Source organism: Triturus cristatus, chromosome 7 (genome assembly GCF_964204655.1).
Source record: "Triturus cristatus chromosome 7, aTriCri1.1, whole genome shotgun sequence".
Taxonomy (NCBI): Eukaryota; Metazoa; Chordata; class Amphibia; order Caudata; family Salamandridae; genus Triturus; species Triturus cristatus.
The window spans coordinates 462,996,296-463,013,984 of NC_140590.1; the positions used below are offsets into that span (position 1 = coordinate 462,996,296).

The 17,689-nt window shown below is 44.3% G+C and overlaps 1 protein-coding gene across 1 annotated transcript in view; it reads left to right on the forward strand.

Moving 5' to 3' along the window:
- TBCD (tubulin folding cofactor D) overlaps positions 1 to 17,689 on the forward strand; it is a 2,329,415-nt gene that overhangs the window by 110,241 nt on the left and 2,201,485 nt on the right. Inside the window, exon 4 of the mRNA XM_085616794.1 lies at positions 3,209 to 3,306. Coding sequence (XP_085472920.1) covers positions 3,209 to 3,306 — 98 coding nt within the window. The remainder of the gene's footprint in view (positions 1 to 3,208; positions 3,307 to 17,689) is intronic.

Sequence of the window (17,689 nt, forward strand, 5' to 3'; positions counted from 1 at the left end):
TGGTGGGAGGGATTCATGCATGTAATGGAGAATTTGAGAATGCAAGTCTCCCCTCAAAGACTAACTAGCAAGGTGGAGTGTATAACAGTGGACAGATAATGCATGTAAAGGTGCCAGCTGCAACTGGTAACCATACACTTGTAAGCAATACCATTACATTTTTCTAATTGCATTTATGGTTTATCTCTTTGAATTGGTTACTTCATTTTACAGTCCAGCTGTTGTTACTCTCATCTGTGTTGACACACTTATACTCAATCACAGCTATCGCCGAAACTTCCCCACTCGAAACAAAATGCATGAACGCAAGTGAGATGGCGCACCCTAGAATGCTCTCTCTCAGTGCACAAACCCACAGAAACCCAAAAGGAAATGTAAAGTATACACACCTTCTCTGATTCCATACAATGGCAGGGATACCCCTCAAAGCTGTCACTTAACTTTTGTTCTATATAAAATATTTACCCCATCTGAAACTCTGCAGACCCAAGGCTCGGCTTTCTTGACTGAAATAGATTTTACATTTCTGAATATCATTCGTCCAGCTACTGAATCCATTCACTTCATAATACTCCTCTTTCTGTTCTAAAAACCCCCACTAGCCCACCAATTGATGTCTGGGCTTAGTTTGCATTTGATTATTCTTTTAACCCAGAGTTTGCCCCTTACGTATAGGCTTACAGACTAATACTGTAGGACTTGCAGCCCATGTTCCGTTTGTATTTCTAGCACATGTTCTTAGACTTTATTCATCAGACCGAAGTAGAGGAACATGTGTGTTTATTTTTTCTATAAAGAAAAGTCTCATTTGAACAAGAACTTTTTATGGAGCTCCGAGTCTGGTTGTCATGGTGCCCAGTAGTGAACTTTGATTGACAATGTCAAAAGCTGCAGTCAGGAGAATCCGTAATCTTGCTTCTTCTTGGTCCAGCTTTCTTAGATCATTCGCAGCAGTGTTAAGAAGGGCGGTTTCCTTGCCTGTGGCCCTCTCTGAAGTCAGAGTGATAAGGGTTTTGTAAATTGCTTCTATTAATGGACTGATTAAGTTGTTGCAAGGCATATTTTTGAGTATTTGCGTTAATAATAAAGGCCACAGAGAGTCCCAATAACTCTGATAGGCTTTTGAGAATTTTGACAATGCTTTTTTTTAAGAAATTATTTTCCAACATTGAGGAAGAAGCGTTCTATATGTGCTTATATGTAAGGCTGTTAGTAGTGGGCAAATCTAAAAAAAAAAAAGAGCAGCCGAGATCTGAACAAGTGTTGAAGCTCTGGAATATGATTAAAGAGCATTGGCAGACAGCAGATAACAGAACCGTTTGTAAAATGTGGGGTATAGTGTTCTCTCAAGAGGTCCGTTTTCAGACTCCTGAATTGCTGGAGGGTTTGCACATATTTTATGTCTGGGGATGGTTTTCTGTGTAAGCGGAGCATAGACCAAGAAGGTCTGCCTTTAAGGTTTATTGCTTACTGAAACTTTTTGTCTCCTTTCTAGTGATCTCCTATTTATTGCACTGTCTTCCTCTGGTGGTTGGTTTATTGGACAAGGAGGTTGGGTAGTATTTTTGATGGTATTGTAGATTAGCTTTTTGTCTCTAAGATGAGAGCAAAGAGATAAAGCCATTGTGGTTCTGTGGTGTAGTCTAACTTCATGCCTCTGATGAGACATGCAATTGCGAGTAGGTGCTTGAGGGGTACTAAAGTGGTAGTAGGCAAGCAACTGGACAGTGTGTCAGGAGTGGGCTTGCACTGTTGTTCTAAAATCAATGTATGCATTGTTTTCTGGAGGACAGCTGGTGCCAACCGATTTTGGCAATATGTTCTTTGAAATTGATGCATTTGTCAAAGTTATTCAAAAAGATTTTGAATTGCCAGTCATTTGGGAGGTAAGGCGGTTTAGGATTGCCAAACATGAATCTATTGTTGTTTGGAGCCAAAGGCAAGCAGGAGGAACTCTGTCTTTGTTGAGCTGAGCATTTGGTAAATGCATGACATCCAGTTCTGGATGGGCTTGAGGCAGGTTTTGATTCACTGACTGTGATTGGGTTTGGAGTTTAAGGTGGAGTTGAGTGCAATTGATCTATTGATGGATTTTGATGCTGTCAGTGAGTAAGGATCCAAAAGGTTCCATGTAGAGTCTGAAGCTGATGGGATCAAGGATTGGCGTCTGGCATACTCTACAGGAGATGGAGAGATCCTGAGATCCTGCAGTACCCCTGTCTATATCAATGGTTGGCAAGGTAGCAGATCAACCATTGCGGAAATGTCAGAGAAACCTAGGCATGTTTCTTGGGTTTCAATCATTGATTGATGGTTGACTGTGTTGCAGACTGTAGAGAGGTCGTTGGTGAGTAGGGTGTCACTAGCTGCTTGAAGAGTAACTGTATCTGTGCTGCAGCATAGTCTGAAACTGGATTGATAGTTCTATAGAAGAGTGTTGTAGATGTGCTCTTATAGTGGTCTATAGGTGGGTGATGGGGCAGAAGTTAGCAAGGTCACCTGGGTCCAGCGTTGGGTTTTTCTGCAGGGGAAACGTCTCTCCTGATTTGAGGCTACTAGGCTGAGGAAAAGAATTGACAATGTTGAGAAGGAGTATGATGAGAAGACTTCTTTGACCAGGTTATGTCGCAGTTGATTCATTTGGTATATAGATGGTTTTGTTGAGGAAACTATCATTTTAAATGAGTCATGTTCATGAGGTTACTTCCAAATTGAAAAATTCTGTCTTAATTAGGTATATGAGCATCCATGTTTATAAATAGGTACAACATCAAATGTAATTATTACATTAATATTTTAGTTAGCCATTTTAATATACTGTCCCTTGTGAGTAGGGGCAGGTCCTTTTCTTCCTAATTAAGTTTTGAATATATTTGAGGTTTGAGATATCATGAATTCATAATCTGAACTAAAAACATCTGTGTGGCTTACCTCTGTACGACTTCCCTCTTCGATGGACTTCACGCTGTTAATCTCCCTAAGCTATTTGAAACCTCTAAAAGACAGCATGGAACACTTTATTAAACTGTAATGAAAATAAGATGGCTTGTCAGGAGCCAGTTCAGATCCTTTAGTGAATGAGTGAGGATATTTTTGCTTTTAAATTTTGTGAACCAATTTGTAGATGTTGTTCTGAATCGGCTGCAGGTGAGTCTTACTTGTACTATTAAAGCAGTGTTCTGAATATTTCTCCTGTGTTTATTCACAGAGTGGATGTTGAATTTGTTGCTGGACACAATTCAAGATGAAAGGTCCCCTCCTTTACTTAGTCACCTTGCTTTCAAATTTCTATATCTAATCTCAAAGGTACAGTACACATTGTTTCATGTTAATTTGGTAAAATGGTGTAATTTATGGCCAACTCAGTTCTCCCCATTAGCCTGGACCACATTATGCTGTGGCAAAGCAGCCACTTGGGCTAAAAGGTGAAGCTGATGACCCGCACCTTTGTTATTTTTTAAATTTTTTGCATGTTGCTCAGTGTTTGCTCTTAAATCTATAGTGAGCTAAAGCCCCAAAATAAGGTCTTTAGTTCTGCTGTATACTAAACGCTTGACTTTCAAGTAAGTGAACGGAATTACAGAGAGCAGTCCTCTGGGATTGAAACCTCCCTGAGGTTAAATGAAGTAACAAAGTTCAAAGTGGAACACAGACCAAAGTGTTTTAATTGTATAAATAGGCAATCATTCACATTTACTGCTCCACCTGGTGATTCACTAATCTTTTGTGGTACGTTGTACTTAGTATGCAAAAACGAAACTAGTATGACTTTAGTACTTGTGCTAAACTGCGGATTTCTAGAAATAGCCTAGCAATGTAGAGGCTACATTAGGTGAATAGATCTAGGAAGTTTGACAGCAACAGAAGGAGGCTTTGAAATAACCAAAACAATCTCAGAAATTAAAAAATGGCATAGAGAATTTAGGTAAGGGGAAAACCCCGGGAGAAAATGCCCTCTCTTCTGAATTTGGGCATACTTATGCAAATATGTTACTGCCTAAGCTAGCTAAAGTAATATACCAAGGTATACTAGAGAGCTGTCCCTCTTAGCTCTACTAGCAAGGCTGGGATAGTATCTTTACTGATGATACCCAGATGAGATGCACTGGATAGTTTCATATGTTAATATTGGGTAGGCTTATACCTCTCAACATTTTTGTTTTAGGGACGCAAGATGTTCTCTGTCTGTTTTTGCATCCAGACGCCAGTGAATAACCATGTTGTAATACATTCTTGTAGACAGTTGACCCTATAAACTGTGAAATCAGGCATCTCCTTCTTGGTAGCTCTCCCCTATATCTGTTGTGATAAGTTTAGATCATGAAAAGGATGGACACTATGAAATCTAAAGCCGCCTCCTTGACTTCAAGCTTCCACATTCTCTGAAGATCTCTGCAAATTCCTATTTTATGGCCACTACAGAAGGCCATGGAGGCAAAGTTGCCCTCGTCCATTACATATGGTTGCGTAATAGTAGAAGGAAAGCAGGTGGAAAGGTTGTTGGGCCTACATATCGCGAAAGCCTATCGGATTGTCTATTGGCTTCCAAAGTATATTTTATAGGCACAACTGCGCCTAGAGCTGGGATTAATAAAACAATAATTTGCCATAAAAAGCTCTTTTTTTTAAAAATGTGTCATAGATTTAGACTGACAGTGGACAATTTGTTAGCTTCATGTGTTTGGCTCGAAATAAGCTCAATTCAAAATCAATATTTAGAAGCTCTGCATACGTTACAAGCCCAACGACCAATGGTTAACCAGTGATCCAACAGAAGCAGTGTATTTTTTTTTTTATACTCCTTTTCAATATCTCTAATATATCATGAACAGATACTCTCATAACCAAGTTTTTCAGCCCATTGAAAATCTATATCCACTTACAAATATCAGGTCCTCCGATAGATCTTTGGTAGAGCTAATAGGGACTCAGATAATACGAGATGGATGCTATTTCCTTCATGAGGACCTATAATGGAGAAAAAGCCTAACCATCAACAAATAGTCACAATATGCATCATGTCAAATAATTTATAAATAAAAACAAACTCTGTATACTTATCAAGTCACTTTTATCTAAGTAATTCAAAATATGAATGATCAATACACAAAGTACATTAAATATATCAGTTCTGTTATTTCAATGTTCCAGGCAAAATCACAATAAGAAAATGCAGTCCATAGCAAATACATAGTAAAATCAATAACACGTGCTAGAGGAGAGAGAGGCACAATAAGTATTTCAATGCAAATCAATATGCAATTAAAAAATACATACGAACCTAGATTAAATGAACTACTGCTCAGTGTTCAATAGTCAGAAGTAGCTAACCCTTCAGGAGGAAACGTATAGATTGAGCAACATCATCAGCCGATGAAGTGCAAAATCAGGATATTTGTACTGACAGCATGTCACACCCAAGATTTTGCAAGGATAATAGCCAGCCAGAGTAAGATAGAGACAGGGGTGTGGAATTTAATAAAATATCTACTTGTCCATGAGGCAGGTTTCTTCATAAATCTACTTGTCCTGTAACAAAATCCACTTGTCCCTTTTGTGCCATGTAATGCGGTGACAAATTACGGCAGCAATCTCATTATATAAGAGTTCTGATATAGCCTCTCTAATTATGCCAGGGCTCGTACCATAGTAGGGTTGAATTGTAGCAATTCCCTTATGTTGCTACATTTCTGCAGGTCTACATACTGGGGCTGATGGTAGTGGTAAGCAATAGTTCAAGGGTTGGAATGCCCCTTTGAGTCTGTGCAAACCTACTAACTTGCGTGTTTTAAGGGTTTGCACCAACTGTTTTCTAATCTTTTCCCGTACTGAAAAAGGTTGGAAATTTACTCCTGACAGGGGCAGACATAAAACTTCTTCCATGGTTGGGAAATAAAGTGGTTGGGGGAAAAGTGAACTTAAAACATTCAGATGTTCACACGAGCAAATCTACACCGGCACATTTGCTCATGCTAAAATGCGGTTCACAAATATTTTCTAGGAGTACTATTTCTTGGCCTACTTCTGTAAATTCTTGCGAATTCACGGAAACTATATATATGCAAGAATATATACCATGGCTGTACTTTTGAGACTTTCTTTAATAATTGGGCCTCTAATTATGCCTATCGTCAACCATGACCTTTTGTGCTTAATAAAATTATGTCTCTCTCTCTCTCGGTCTATCAGCTAGCTTCACTGTAAGTGACAGTATTCTGCTCTTTTACAAGGAGCATATTGGCACACAAAGTAATTGGGTTCAGTGCCCTGAACTGCTGTGGCAATGTGTGCTTTTTGAGACCAATGCTTGTTAGAAAGGTGAGGGTCCAGCAGCTCCCACACCGATCAGGTTTTACAAAAACTATGCCTAAACAAGTCACACATTGACAAAACCAAAAGGCTGACCACCAATTTCAGACCTACTGGCTTAGCCAATGCTTGTTCATTTTTGTTTCCCATAATCGTATTTAAACTGGTTACACTGCTTTTCCATTATGAATATTTTTGGGAAATACAAGCATACATCAACATGTTACTAAATGATGCTGCAAAAATATGGTACCTAAAATCTTACAGTAGTTTCGCAAATTGTTTTTTTCTCCTACTTGCATTTTTTTGTGAACATTTTATTTTGAAAGCAAAGAATCATCACTCTTGCTTTCAAGTTTCGACAAATATTTGCATATAATCAGAGAGCATTCTGGGAGCATTATACATAGCCTCATATTACTAAACTTTGAAAACGTGTGTACACATTTATACTGGAACCACCGTCAGTAGTGCAGGCCGAGCTTACAACATTTACTTTTAGTGCTCACCCTAATAATAAAGGCTTTGCATTAATGAACCATTAATACAAGCTTGAACAGCATTTAACACATGGACACAAATATTACCTTAACTGCAGACATTGCCCTTTCCTGATCCATAATGTGGTACTGTAAACTGGCAGCCAAAGGGTTTGTGCTGTAGGGGGTTGGGCCTACTTGTTCCAAGGACAAAATACACATTTAAACTTGTTGCCCTTGTCCCCAAAACATATGTCCCGGGCGTCGGGCTATAGGAATTCCACATCCCTGTAGAGAGTACAACAGCAATGGGCTCTCTTCTCATTGAAACAGCTACTGCCAAAATCTTTCCCCCCGGAAATAGTTATACCCCATGAAGTTCAAAAATCCAACCCTCAAATGTTTCATTTTCACAGTACTACATGATTTTATTGGTTAAGTACATGAGGTGATCATTTCTCCTAGCTAGGTCATCCGGACCTTAATAAACCAGTCCATGGTTTAACTGAGTGATGTTTCTTCTCGCTTTGGAAGCAGGAAACAATGATTCAATTCTATATACACGCTCATATTTCCACATCAGTTTGCAACATACATGCCGGAATATCCCATACGCTAATAAAGTGCCATTACTGGGTATCCCTACACCCACAGGTCTGATTACAGCCAGAACTACCCGCTGTTGGGCTGAGGAGGGGGTCACCACAGTGGCTGCGCTCTTCATCAATGGCACTCCAGTGGACCATGAGAACTTCACTAGGTAAAATGGGGTAGCAGGCAACCTATATAAGACACATGCAACTATCCTCGCCTATGTTAAAAAGCATTGGGCCCCAACCAGAGAGAAACCCCAAACACACGCATTAACACAGGCACTTCATCTCATGGGAAAGGGATGTCACCTCACGAAATGGCTATATCACAACATCAGGGCAGAAGCCGGGAAATCTCTCATTGACCTGCGTAACAAGTGGTCTGAGGACCTTGGGAAAGAATTAACTGACAAGGAACGGGCCTCACTGTTGGAGTATCCCAAAAAGATGTCTCGCAACACCAAGTTCAAATTCATACAGTATATGATATTACATAGGGCGTACCTTACTTCACACCGCTTACAGCGTATATTCCCGGACACAGAACACCAGTGCCCCAGGTGTAGGTTAAAAACCACTAACATTTTACATATGCTATTGGCATGCCCAATATTAACTGAATTCTGGGTGGGGGTAGTCCAGAGCCCAAGAACCACAACTGGTACTCCTATAGAGCAGACAATTGATAGTTGTGTGCTTGGCTTGCGCCGCCGCCCCCAAATTACAGAAGGTGCAAACCCGTCTCATTGAATTGGTGGTACTTCTTGCCAAGCACGCTATCAGCATGCGGTGGAAGTCTGCGAAGGCCCCATCAATCTATATTTGGCGTAGAGAGGTGTTGAGCTGGGGTAGTGCGGAGAGCGCTGCCATCAGACGAGAGGAGGCCCGAGGCCTAAGTAAGACAATGATCTCAATGGAATGGAACCTGTTAATAGAAGCATTCAAAGCCCTAGAACCAGCGCCTGTTCCTAGAATAACTGACGAATAATATGGTAATTATTGTCCAACTCCCCCATTACTACTGGTCCCAGAACAATACACACATGTAGTATGGTTCTCCAAGCTCCACATTCTACACACACCTCTATGGGCTCAATACGGGAACCAGGGTAGACTGCATAGCCGAGTGTCCTAACTGGGGTAGAGCCAGCCAAAGGGGGTGAGGGGTAGGGAAGTTAATATGTTATGATATTATAAATGCACTCCTGCATAGTCTCTTTTCCCAGGTACTACTGTAGGATTGCACATGCAATATAACCTTACCAAAGATATGTAGTGTCAAATGATAGATATAGACTAATGATAGTAAGGTATACAATGTACAATATTATCTTCAATGTACTGCAAATTTCACTGCATCTACATGTTTTTGTCAAAATGAAAAAAAAAATGTCACCTGTAGACTGATAGTGGTGTGGTATACGCAAAGGACGTTGCATCAGATTATAGCCTCTTGAGTCATTTGATGCCAGGAGGATGATAGCAAACTCCAGACCAGTAAGGTCCATTGCGGCTGAGCATTATCACTTTACCAAACTTTATCGCATATCTATGCAGATGGCCAAGCACTGCCACGTTGCACTGAGCACGGTCTTTTCAAATAAATGTTGCTCAGTTGTGTCCATGGCCTAGCATCATTACTTTAAGATACTTTTCACAGCCAAGCCTATGACTTACCACTTTACCAGAATTTGATGACACTGTATTTTGTTTTTTTTAACCGAAATGAATGAGTAAATATTACTCACTCGTTTAGAGTTGTACTGCATATTTGCAATTTTATTCCTGAATATTCATCTTTTTAAGATTGTTTTAATGCTTTAATGGTGTAATGGTAGTATGTATTGTAGAGTAGGTGTATGAAAGGTTATATTAGGGTGTGAGGAGGTGCTTCAGATTATCGTGTGGATGATGTCATCAGTGTTGTCACTGACCATGTCATGAATGATGTAATATGTGACGTCATCAGCAGTGCATTGCGGGTGCGCGAGTTATAGTTAGCTGAACTAACTAGAACGGTGGAATTTCTATGGTTTTGTAAGAGTGAAATGTCCAGCTAACTATAACGTATCTGAAACCTATGGTTTTTTCAGTGTGTGTGTGTATATATATATATCTATATCTATATATATCTTTCACATCCTCAAATGCCGGGACACCTCAAGCGTCGGTGCAGCTTCTGGTCCGAGGTTCCCCAATATTTTATATTCTTTTCACCAAGCACTGCTGTGCGACTGCACTCCGTCCAAAATTAGTCACCAAATCCAAAATCAATCGGTCAAAGTGGATTTATTTGCGACGCATAAAGCCAGAAAAAAATCACCTTACGCGTTTCGACGGGAACCGTCTTGATCACGGGTAATTTGTTATGGATACGCCAACACATATAAACAAACATCAAAAGTTACGTGCAACGTAGCGTGCATAGACACAGACAGTGGACTAAACTTTGAAAAGTGAAAAACGGCGGACATCTTGATACAGTTTTAAACAATCAAAGTTACATGGACATAAATAAAAAGCCCAAAAGTTCAATGAAATAATAATACAAATGTAACATAATATGCATCTATGACTCAATTTCTACAGGTAACATTGTTGCTATCTCAGCAAAAAGAGTTCTAATCACTCGGTTATAACTTAGTTGCCTCAGTAATGCAATTCTTTAGACAAAATCGGGATATCTAAATTAAATCGGTCCGCACCATAATATGGTTGAACCTCAATGTCATATACGATAAATCAATCACATAATAAGTATCGCACCCTAACCAGAATATTTGCGTATTGTCTCGTATTTAAAAGAATTATCACTGACATTGCATACAAAAGTCCTTTGCTGAGCAAAATAAAGCTAGCATCATCCTCACAAATTGTCACATTACAACTTCTTCACAATGCCACTGTAGCAAAATCTATATGATCCCAAGTGGGTTACTACATCATTGAATCTATGTGGCATATATATCGCTATCAAAAGTAAAATATAAAATTTTTATAATTCATACAGAAATTTCAAAAATAACCATGTCCTTTTTTCCCCCCAGAAAATTATAAACAATAACCCAGTTCAATTCGTAGTTTCACCCAAGTGGGCGGCACAAGTTTCATCTTCTATTATATACACCTCCAATCATAAATATGATCTCTATAACTTCTCCACTCCTGACATCACCTATATAGGAAATGAATACAAAAGAGATAGAAAATAAGAAAATGAGAAAAGAAAAAAGAAAGAAAAACGAGAAAAATAAACAATATATCATACAAGGCCTGCCACAATATTCACAAAATAAGCTACGTTCAGGTGTAAGTGAATTAAAATCCATAGGTATTACAAAAAGTCACATAAGTAGACATTTCAGAAAATCATTGCCATTTGAAAAAAAGGAAACCCAAACATGTTTGTTAAGGAGGGCCGAGAAAAAAGGGGGGTCCCAAAACGTGTTTTCTCCATGTTAATTTCCATAGGAAAGTTTAGACAAGGCTACAGGTCAAACGGGTGAATGGAATTATCCCAAATTTGGCAGGGAGAAGGGTCTTGGTCTAGAAAGCGCGCTTTTGTTTATTTGGTCTAAATCCGTTCAGTAGTTTTTGAGAAATATCGATTTTTACAGATATCAATATTTGGGAATTCTGCCATCTGATTGGCTGAGGCGTTACGAGCACGAGCTTGCTGCTTATTGGTTGTGAGCGCTGCAAGCGGTTGCAACTAGGAAGTGTTGGCTGCCATTTTGTGATTCCGTTGAAGCGAGTAAGGGGAAAAAAGGGCGAAAAGAGTAGGAAAGAGGAGGGTAGGAGCGCTGTGAGGTCTGTGGGGCGGTTAGGGTGTGCTATGCAGGGAGTGTGAAGTGAAGTATTCACCCCTAGCGGTGTGAAAGTGCTGTTTTGACCAGAGTGAGATGGAGCTGAGGTGAGGTGCCAGTACACTCGTGGATGAAACCGTGAGCTGATTGCTGTAAACTGATGTGTTCCTGGAGCTGTAGCATACTGGCCGCTGTAGCATAGCTGTGCAAGTGGTGTTAGTACGGGTTTAGACTATAGTGGGAGTGGGAAGCAAACTACTCACCCCTACCGGTCTGAAGACTCGAATGGAGTGTTTTAGCAAGCAGGAATAAAGAAATAATCGTGAAGAATATAATGCAGAATGTTGCAATGCCACAGAAGACAAACGGTGAAATCAGGTGTGTTTAAGAAAGTGGCTGTGTGGGATAAAGCGATGGAGTCTGCAAGTTATATAAAAAGTGTCTTTATGTAAGTGTCATAAATGGAACCACTGGTGCAAGAGCTAAGTCATCCATCCAGCTGAGGCAAACTCCAACCGCTCCTGCTGTATTCAAACCTAAGCTCCTGCATCAGTCAATTCCACATTATGGGCCTTATGTAGGTGGGCTGGCATTTACCACTTCATAAATACCGAATCATACCGATTCGGTATTTATGAAGTGGTAAATGCAATGTAGGTAATGAGTCGGTAAATATTACCGATTCGGAAAAATTCGGTAATTACCGAATCGGTATTTACCGATTCGGTAATGAGGCATACCTTCCCATTGATGGGAAGGTATGCCTCATTACCGAATCGGTAAATACCGATTCGGTAATGGGGGAGCACATGCAAGGGTGGCAGGGTGTCACATTGACACCCTGTTGCACCCCTGATTCGGCCATGTGTGCACATGTGGCGCACATACATGCCCTAAGGGCATGTATGTCTGTGTCAAGAATTCCTGTCATGCGAGGGGAGGAAAACGGTTACCAGCGAAAACGGACTACATCTCCCAGGATGCTTAGCGGTTGAGAGGTTATGTAAACAGGAGAGCTGTTACATAACTCAAGGAAAACACGCCCTTATGTAAACAGGAGAGCTGTTACATAACTCAAGGAAAACACGCCCTATAAAGGGAGGAACCGGGAGGTACAACGCTGTCGGATATTGTGTTTACACCGACGTACCTGCTTAGTGAAGAGCAGTGTTCCGGAGTGGTGCTCCAGTAAGGCAAGAACGGAGGTAGGTCGAGTCGTAACTCCCTGGGCCGTGTCTTGCCCCATCGTCACCTGTGAAGGACCCGGAAGCTCTTCCGGATAACCATTGAGCTTGCTTTTGACTCGGCTGAGTCAAAGCGCAGTGGCGCTTTTGCTGGTTGGAGTCGTAACTCCCAGCCCAACCAGAGATACAGGGACTGCCAGCTGTAACGCACACCAGGAGGTGTTTGCCGCGTTACAGACTCGGAAGTCCACAGGATCGATCGAGCGGCTGCTCTCGGTTCAGTCTTCTTTGCTTGTGATTGGGGTATCGGTGACGCATCACCAGGAGGTGACTCCGCGTCCCGGTGCAGTCTGAGGAAGAGGTTGAGCGGCTGCTCCCTTCAGGTAGAGACCCCGGCTGGGTGTTTCCCTGACTCCTCGATTCTCCCCAACACTCTTCGTGCCCCTCGCAGCCTACCGATTGGCATTGTCGGCCATTTCATTTCTGCCCTCTGTTGGCATACGCCGGGATCGGCGTATATGCAGAGGACGGTTAGGACCATCCGTGCTGTGGGCTGGTAACGTACTTAGCCTGGAGAATTCCAGTGACTATAACCTTTGTTTATTCCTTGTATTATTTTTGCCTTCATTAAAATAACTAAACCTTCACAAGTGCTTGCGTTCTCATTATCGTGTCTGTTAAACGATCCTGAGACGTTCAGGGCGTTACAAAATATCCGACCTTAATAACACTAACTGTCTCCCGGTCGATAACAGACATGGCAACACTTGATGATGTGCTGGCTGCTTTAGCGACCGTGCAAATTGAATTGGCTGCCTCCAGGCAAGAAACAGCCGATGTAAAAGCCAGACTGGATGCTATCCACTTGGACCCGCTCACGCCCAGCACCTCCCTCACGAACCAGACCCCTGCGGTAGTAGTGGAAATGCCGGTAGCCGTCCCCTTGGCAACACCAGAGAGGTACAGTGGGGATCCTAACACAGTGCAGGTATTCCTCACACAAGTGGCGCTACATTTATCGTGCAAACCAAGGGCGTTCCCCACGAGTCAGGCTCGTGTGGCTTTCCTTATATCCTATTTGGCTGGAAACGCGGCACAATGGGCCGTACCTCTGGTGAGCAGGGATGACCCCATCCTATGTGATTGGGGTGCTTTTCGCGAGGAATTCCTGAAAGTCTTCGATAGAAGGGCTGACTCGTACACGGCGGACCGTGAAATGCTTGAGTTGAGACAGGGATCCAACGACCTGGTGCAGTATCTCAACGCGTTCCGAAGGCTGGTTGCGGAAACCAAGTGGCCTGTTGCTAAACAGACGGCGCTCTTCCATCACGGGCTGTGCGATGAGCTCAAGGACGCCGTGGCTCATATTGACCCACAACCCAAGACATGTGAGGGCCTTATCAACCTGGTATTACGGCTGGAACATAGGCTAAGTGAAAGAAAGGGGGATCATGGGAGAAAAGGAAACTCCCTTCCATCCTATGTGACAGTGGGAAGTCCTGAAACTTCCACCGCATCCAAGGGAGAACCCATGGACATCGGCGCAATACGAGCGAGCCTCACAGCCACGGAGAAAGAGTCACGCCGTAAACAAGGATTGTGCCTATATTGTGGCAAAAAAGGCCACTACGTACGTGAATGCCCTGCCAAACCGAAGACGTCACGTTATCGGGCCAACCGGTCGGTAACAGCCGTGGTGGACGTACCGGCGGAAAACTAGAGGACTCCCAGACCAAAGAAGGGGCATCTCGGAGTCACTCATCCATCCCTTCACTTTCCAACTCGGTCACTAAGGGACAACGACACCTGTTTCTCACGGTGCACGTGGGAGTGCATGACCAGTGGATACCCGTTGTGGCCATGGTGGATTCAGGGGCCACTGGCATGTTTATGGACCACAACGAGGCATGCAGGCTAGGGCTAGTGCTTCTTCCCAAAGCTGTACCCGAAGACGTCTATGCTGTAGACGGAAGGCGATTGGTGACGGGGCCCATCGGGCAGCACACGGGGGTCCTTCCGATGAGATGTGGGAGGAACCATTTGGAACAAATCGATTTTAACATCATCCGAGCGCCCCAATATGGCGTCATATTGGGATTGCCGTGGCTACAGAAACACAACCCCTCTGTGGATTGGCCAACACATCGCATCGAACTGACGTCACCGTATTGCATCCTGCATTGTGAAATAAGAACGGAATCCCTTGACGCAGATGAGAGCGGGAGTCAGACGGTGGCTACAGCGGCAGAAAAAGATGTGGCTCTCCCCCAGGCTTATCACAGTTTTGAGGATGTATTTGATGAGGTGAAGGCGGAAGTGCTACCACCACATAGACAGTTTGACTGCCAGATCGACCTGGTGCCAGGGGCCAGCGTTCCCAGCGGCAGGCTGTATGCCCTGACGGAGCCTGAAAACGTGCATCTCCGGGGGTACCTGGATAAACTCCTCAAGCTAGGATTCATCCGCCCGTCCAAGTCTCCGGCCGCCTCGCCACTCTTCTTCATCCCGAAGGCTAATGGGGAGCTGAGAGCCTGTGTGGACTTTAGGGCATTGAATGCGATAACCGTAAAGAATCGGTACCCCTTGCCTCTCATCAGTGTACTTCTGGAACAGGTCAAGAAAGCTCGTATCTACACCAAGTTGGATTTGAAAGGGGCATACCATCTGGTGCGCATGAGGGACGGAGACGAGTGGAAGACCGCCTTTAAGACCAGGTTCGGCCTTTTTGAGTACCTCGTCATGCCGTTCGGTCTGTGCAACGCCCCGGCAGCCTTTCAGTACTTTTTGAATGAGGTATTCAGAGAGGAGTTGGATATCTACGTGGTCGTATATATCGACGACATCCTCATCTATTCGTCCAGTGTGGAGGAGCACGTACACCACGTCAAAGCTGTGCTCCAAAAGCTGAGGGAAAACATGCTGTTTTGTAAACTCAGCAAGTGTGACTTCCACGTCACATCCGTGGAATTCCTCGGAGTGATGCTGAGTCCAGAGGGACAGGAGATGGCAGAACGAAAGATCAAGGCGGTGAAAGAATGGCCGGTGCCCCAAAGCGTGAAGGACGTCCAAAGTTTCATTGGCTTCGCCAACTTTTACAGGCGGTTTATAGATGGATTTTCAGGATTGGTGGCCCCAATCACACAGCTACTGAGGAAGTCCAAGGAGTTTGTCTGGTCCCCTGAAGCGAACAAAGCCTTTGAGGCCCTGAAAAGCGCCTTTGGTAAGGCGCCGGTGTTGGCTCACCCCGATCCGGATCTCCCCTACGTGGTGGAAGCGGACGCATCGGATGTGGCGCTGGGGGCTATCTTGTCCCAACGCAACCACGACACAGGGGTGCTTCATCCCGTTGCGTACATGTCCCGCAAACTCAACGACGCCGAACGCAACTACCATATTGCGGAGAAGGAGCTTCTCGCAATCAAGGACGCCTTCACCGAATGGAGGCATTGGTTGATGGGGGCAAGACATGTGGTATCGGTGTACACGGACCATCGGAACCTACAGTTCATGACGGCCACAAGACACCTTTCTCCCAGACAGCTGCGGTGGATGATCTTCTTTGCGGGGTTCAACTTCCGCATCACATATCGGCCGGGGATGGAAAACCGGAAGGCGGACGCCCTGTCCCGTCAATCTGCAGTTAAGGAACCATTGCCTGCGACCGAGCATTCCATCATTTCCCCGAGGATGGTATTGGGGGTTATCCAACCGGATACTTTCCTGAGGGGAATAAAGAGAGGGATCAGGTCATTCGCATGGCGGAGGTGGCTCCTCAGTCACAGAGAATGGCAGCTGAAGGACGGGATACCCCTGAAGGGCAGGTGCCTATTGATACCCACGCCTAGGCTAAGGAAACAAGCATTCATCTGGTGCCATGACTCTCCATGCGCAGGTCATTTGGGCTTTGAAAAAACGGTGGCTAGCATGGGACGGCATTTCTGGTGGCCAACCATGAGAGTGGATGTCAGGAGGTGGGGACAGGAGTGTCCTACGTGTGCTACCATGAAGGCCGACCATGGCCGAACCCAAGGGCTCTTACATCCACTTCCGACCCCGGATAGACCATGGGATAGCATATCACTGGACTTCGTGGTGGGCCTACCGGTAGACCAGGGGATGACGGCAATACTGGTGGTGGTGGATTACTTGACGAAAATGGGGCACTTCATCCCCTGCAAGAGAGTCCCTACGGCCGGGGAATTGGCGTCACTACTCCTAAAGAATGTGGTACGACTGCATGGATTACCTGGGGTGATCGTGTCGGACCGGGGGTCGCAGTTTACTGCGCAATTCTGGAAGACTTGGTGCACTGCGCTGCATGTTAAGACCGCCCTGTCCACCAGCTACCACCCTCAAACGGACGGCCAAACCGAGCGCCTGAACCAAACGCTCAAACAGTACCTGCGATGTTTTGTGGACCAGGGCAGGGAAGAATGGGTCGACTTGCTATGGGTTGCAGAGATAGCCTATAACAACGCCACTCACAGCTCCACACAGTCATCTCCGTTCTATAGCAACTATGGCCAACATCCCAGGTTCTTGCCATTTCTACATCCGTTCAGAGAGGACAGGATTCCCGCCACAGCGGACAGGGTGGCACACATAAAAGACACGTTGATGCGCTCAAGGGCTGTCCTAATAGAGGCCAAGAGAAGATACAAGGCTGCGGCAGACAGGAAGAGAAGGCCCGGGCCACTGTACCGCACTGGAGACTACGTCTGGATATCCACAAGAAACATGAGGTTTCGAAAGAACAGTGTGTTCCATCCCAAGTACATGGGCCCCTATCGAATTACCAAGTGTATGGGTCCCGTGAACGTGAAGGTGTGCTTGCCCCAGTCATTGCGGATACACCCTGTCTTTCATGTATCATTGCTCAAACCAGCACCCTCCAAGCCGTCTGGGACACCTAGGCCGGTATGCGTGGAGTCAGAGGTGGAGTATGAAGTGTCGGGCATACGGGCGTCCAAATGGCGCAGGGGGAAGCTGTGGTACCTGGTTGCGTGGAAAGGCTATGGCCCGGAGGAGCAGTCATGGGAACCGGCTGAAGGGGTTCATGCTCCGCGCTTGGTCTCCTTGTTCCATCGGCGTTTTCCTGCCAGCGCTGGACCCGTGGGGAGCCGCTGAGAGGGAGGATGTACTGTCAAGAATTCCTGTCATGCGAGGGGAGGAAAACGGTAACCAGCGAAAACGGACTACATCTCCCAGGATGCTTAGCGGTTGAGAGGTTATGTAAACAGGAGAGCTGTTACATAACTCAAGGAAAACACGCCCTTATGTAAACAGGAGAGCTGTTACATAACTCAAGGAAAACACGC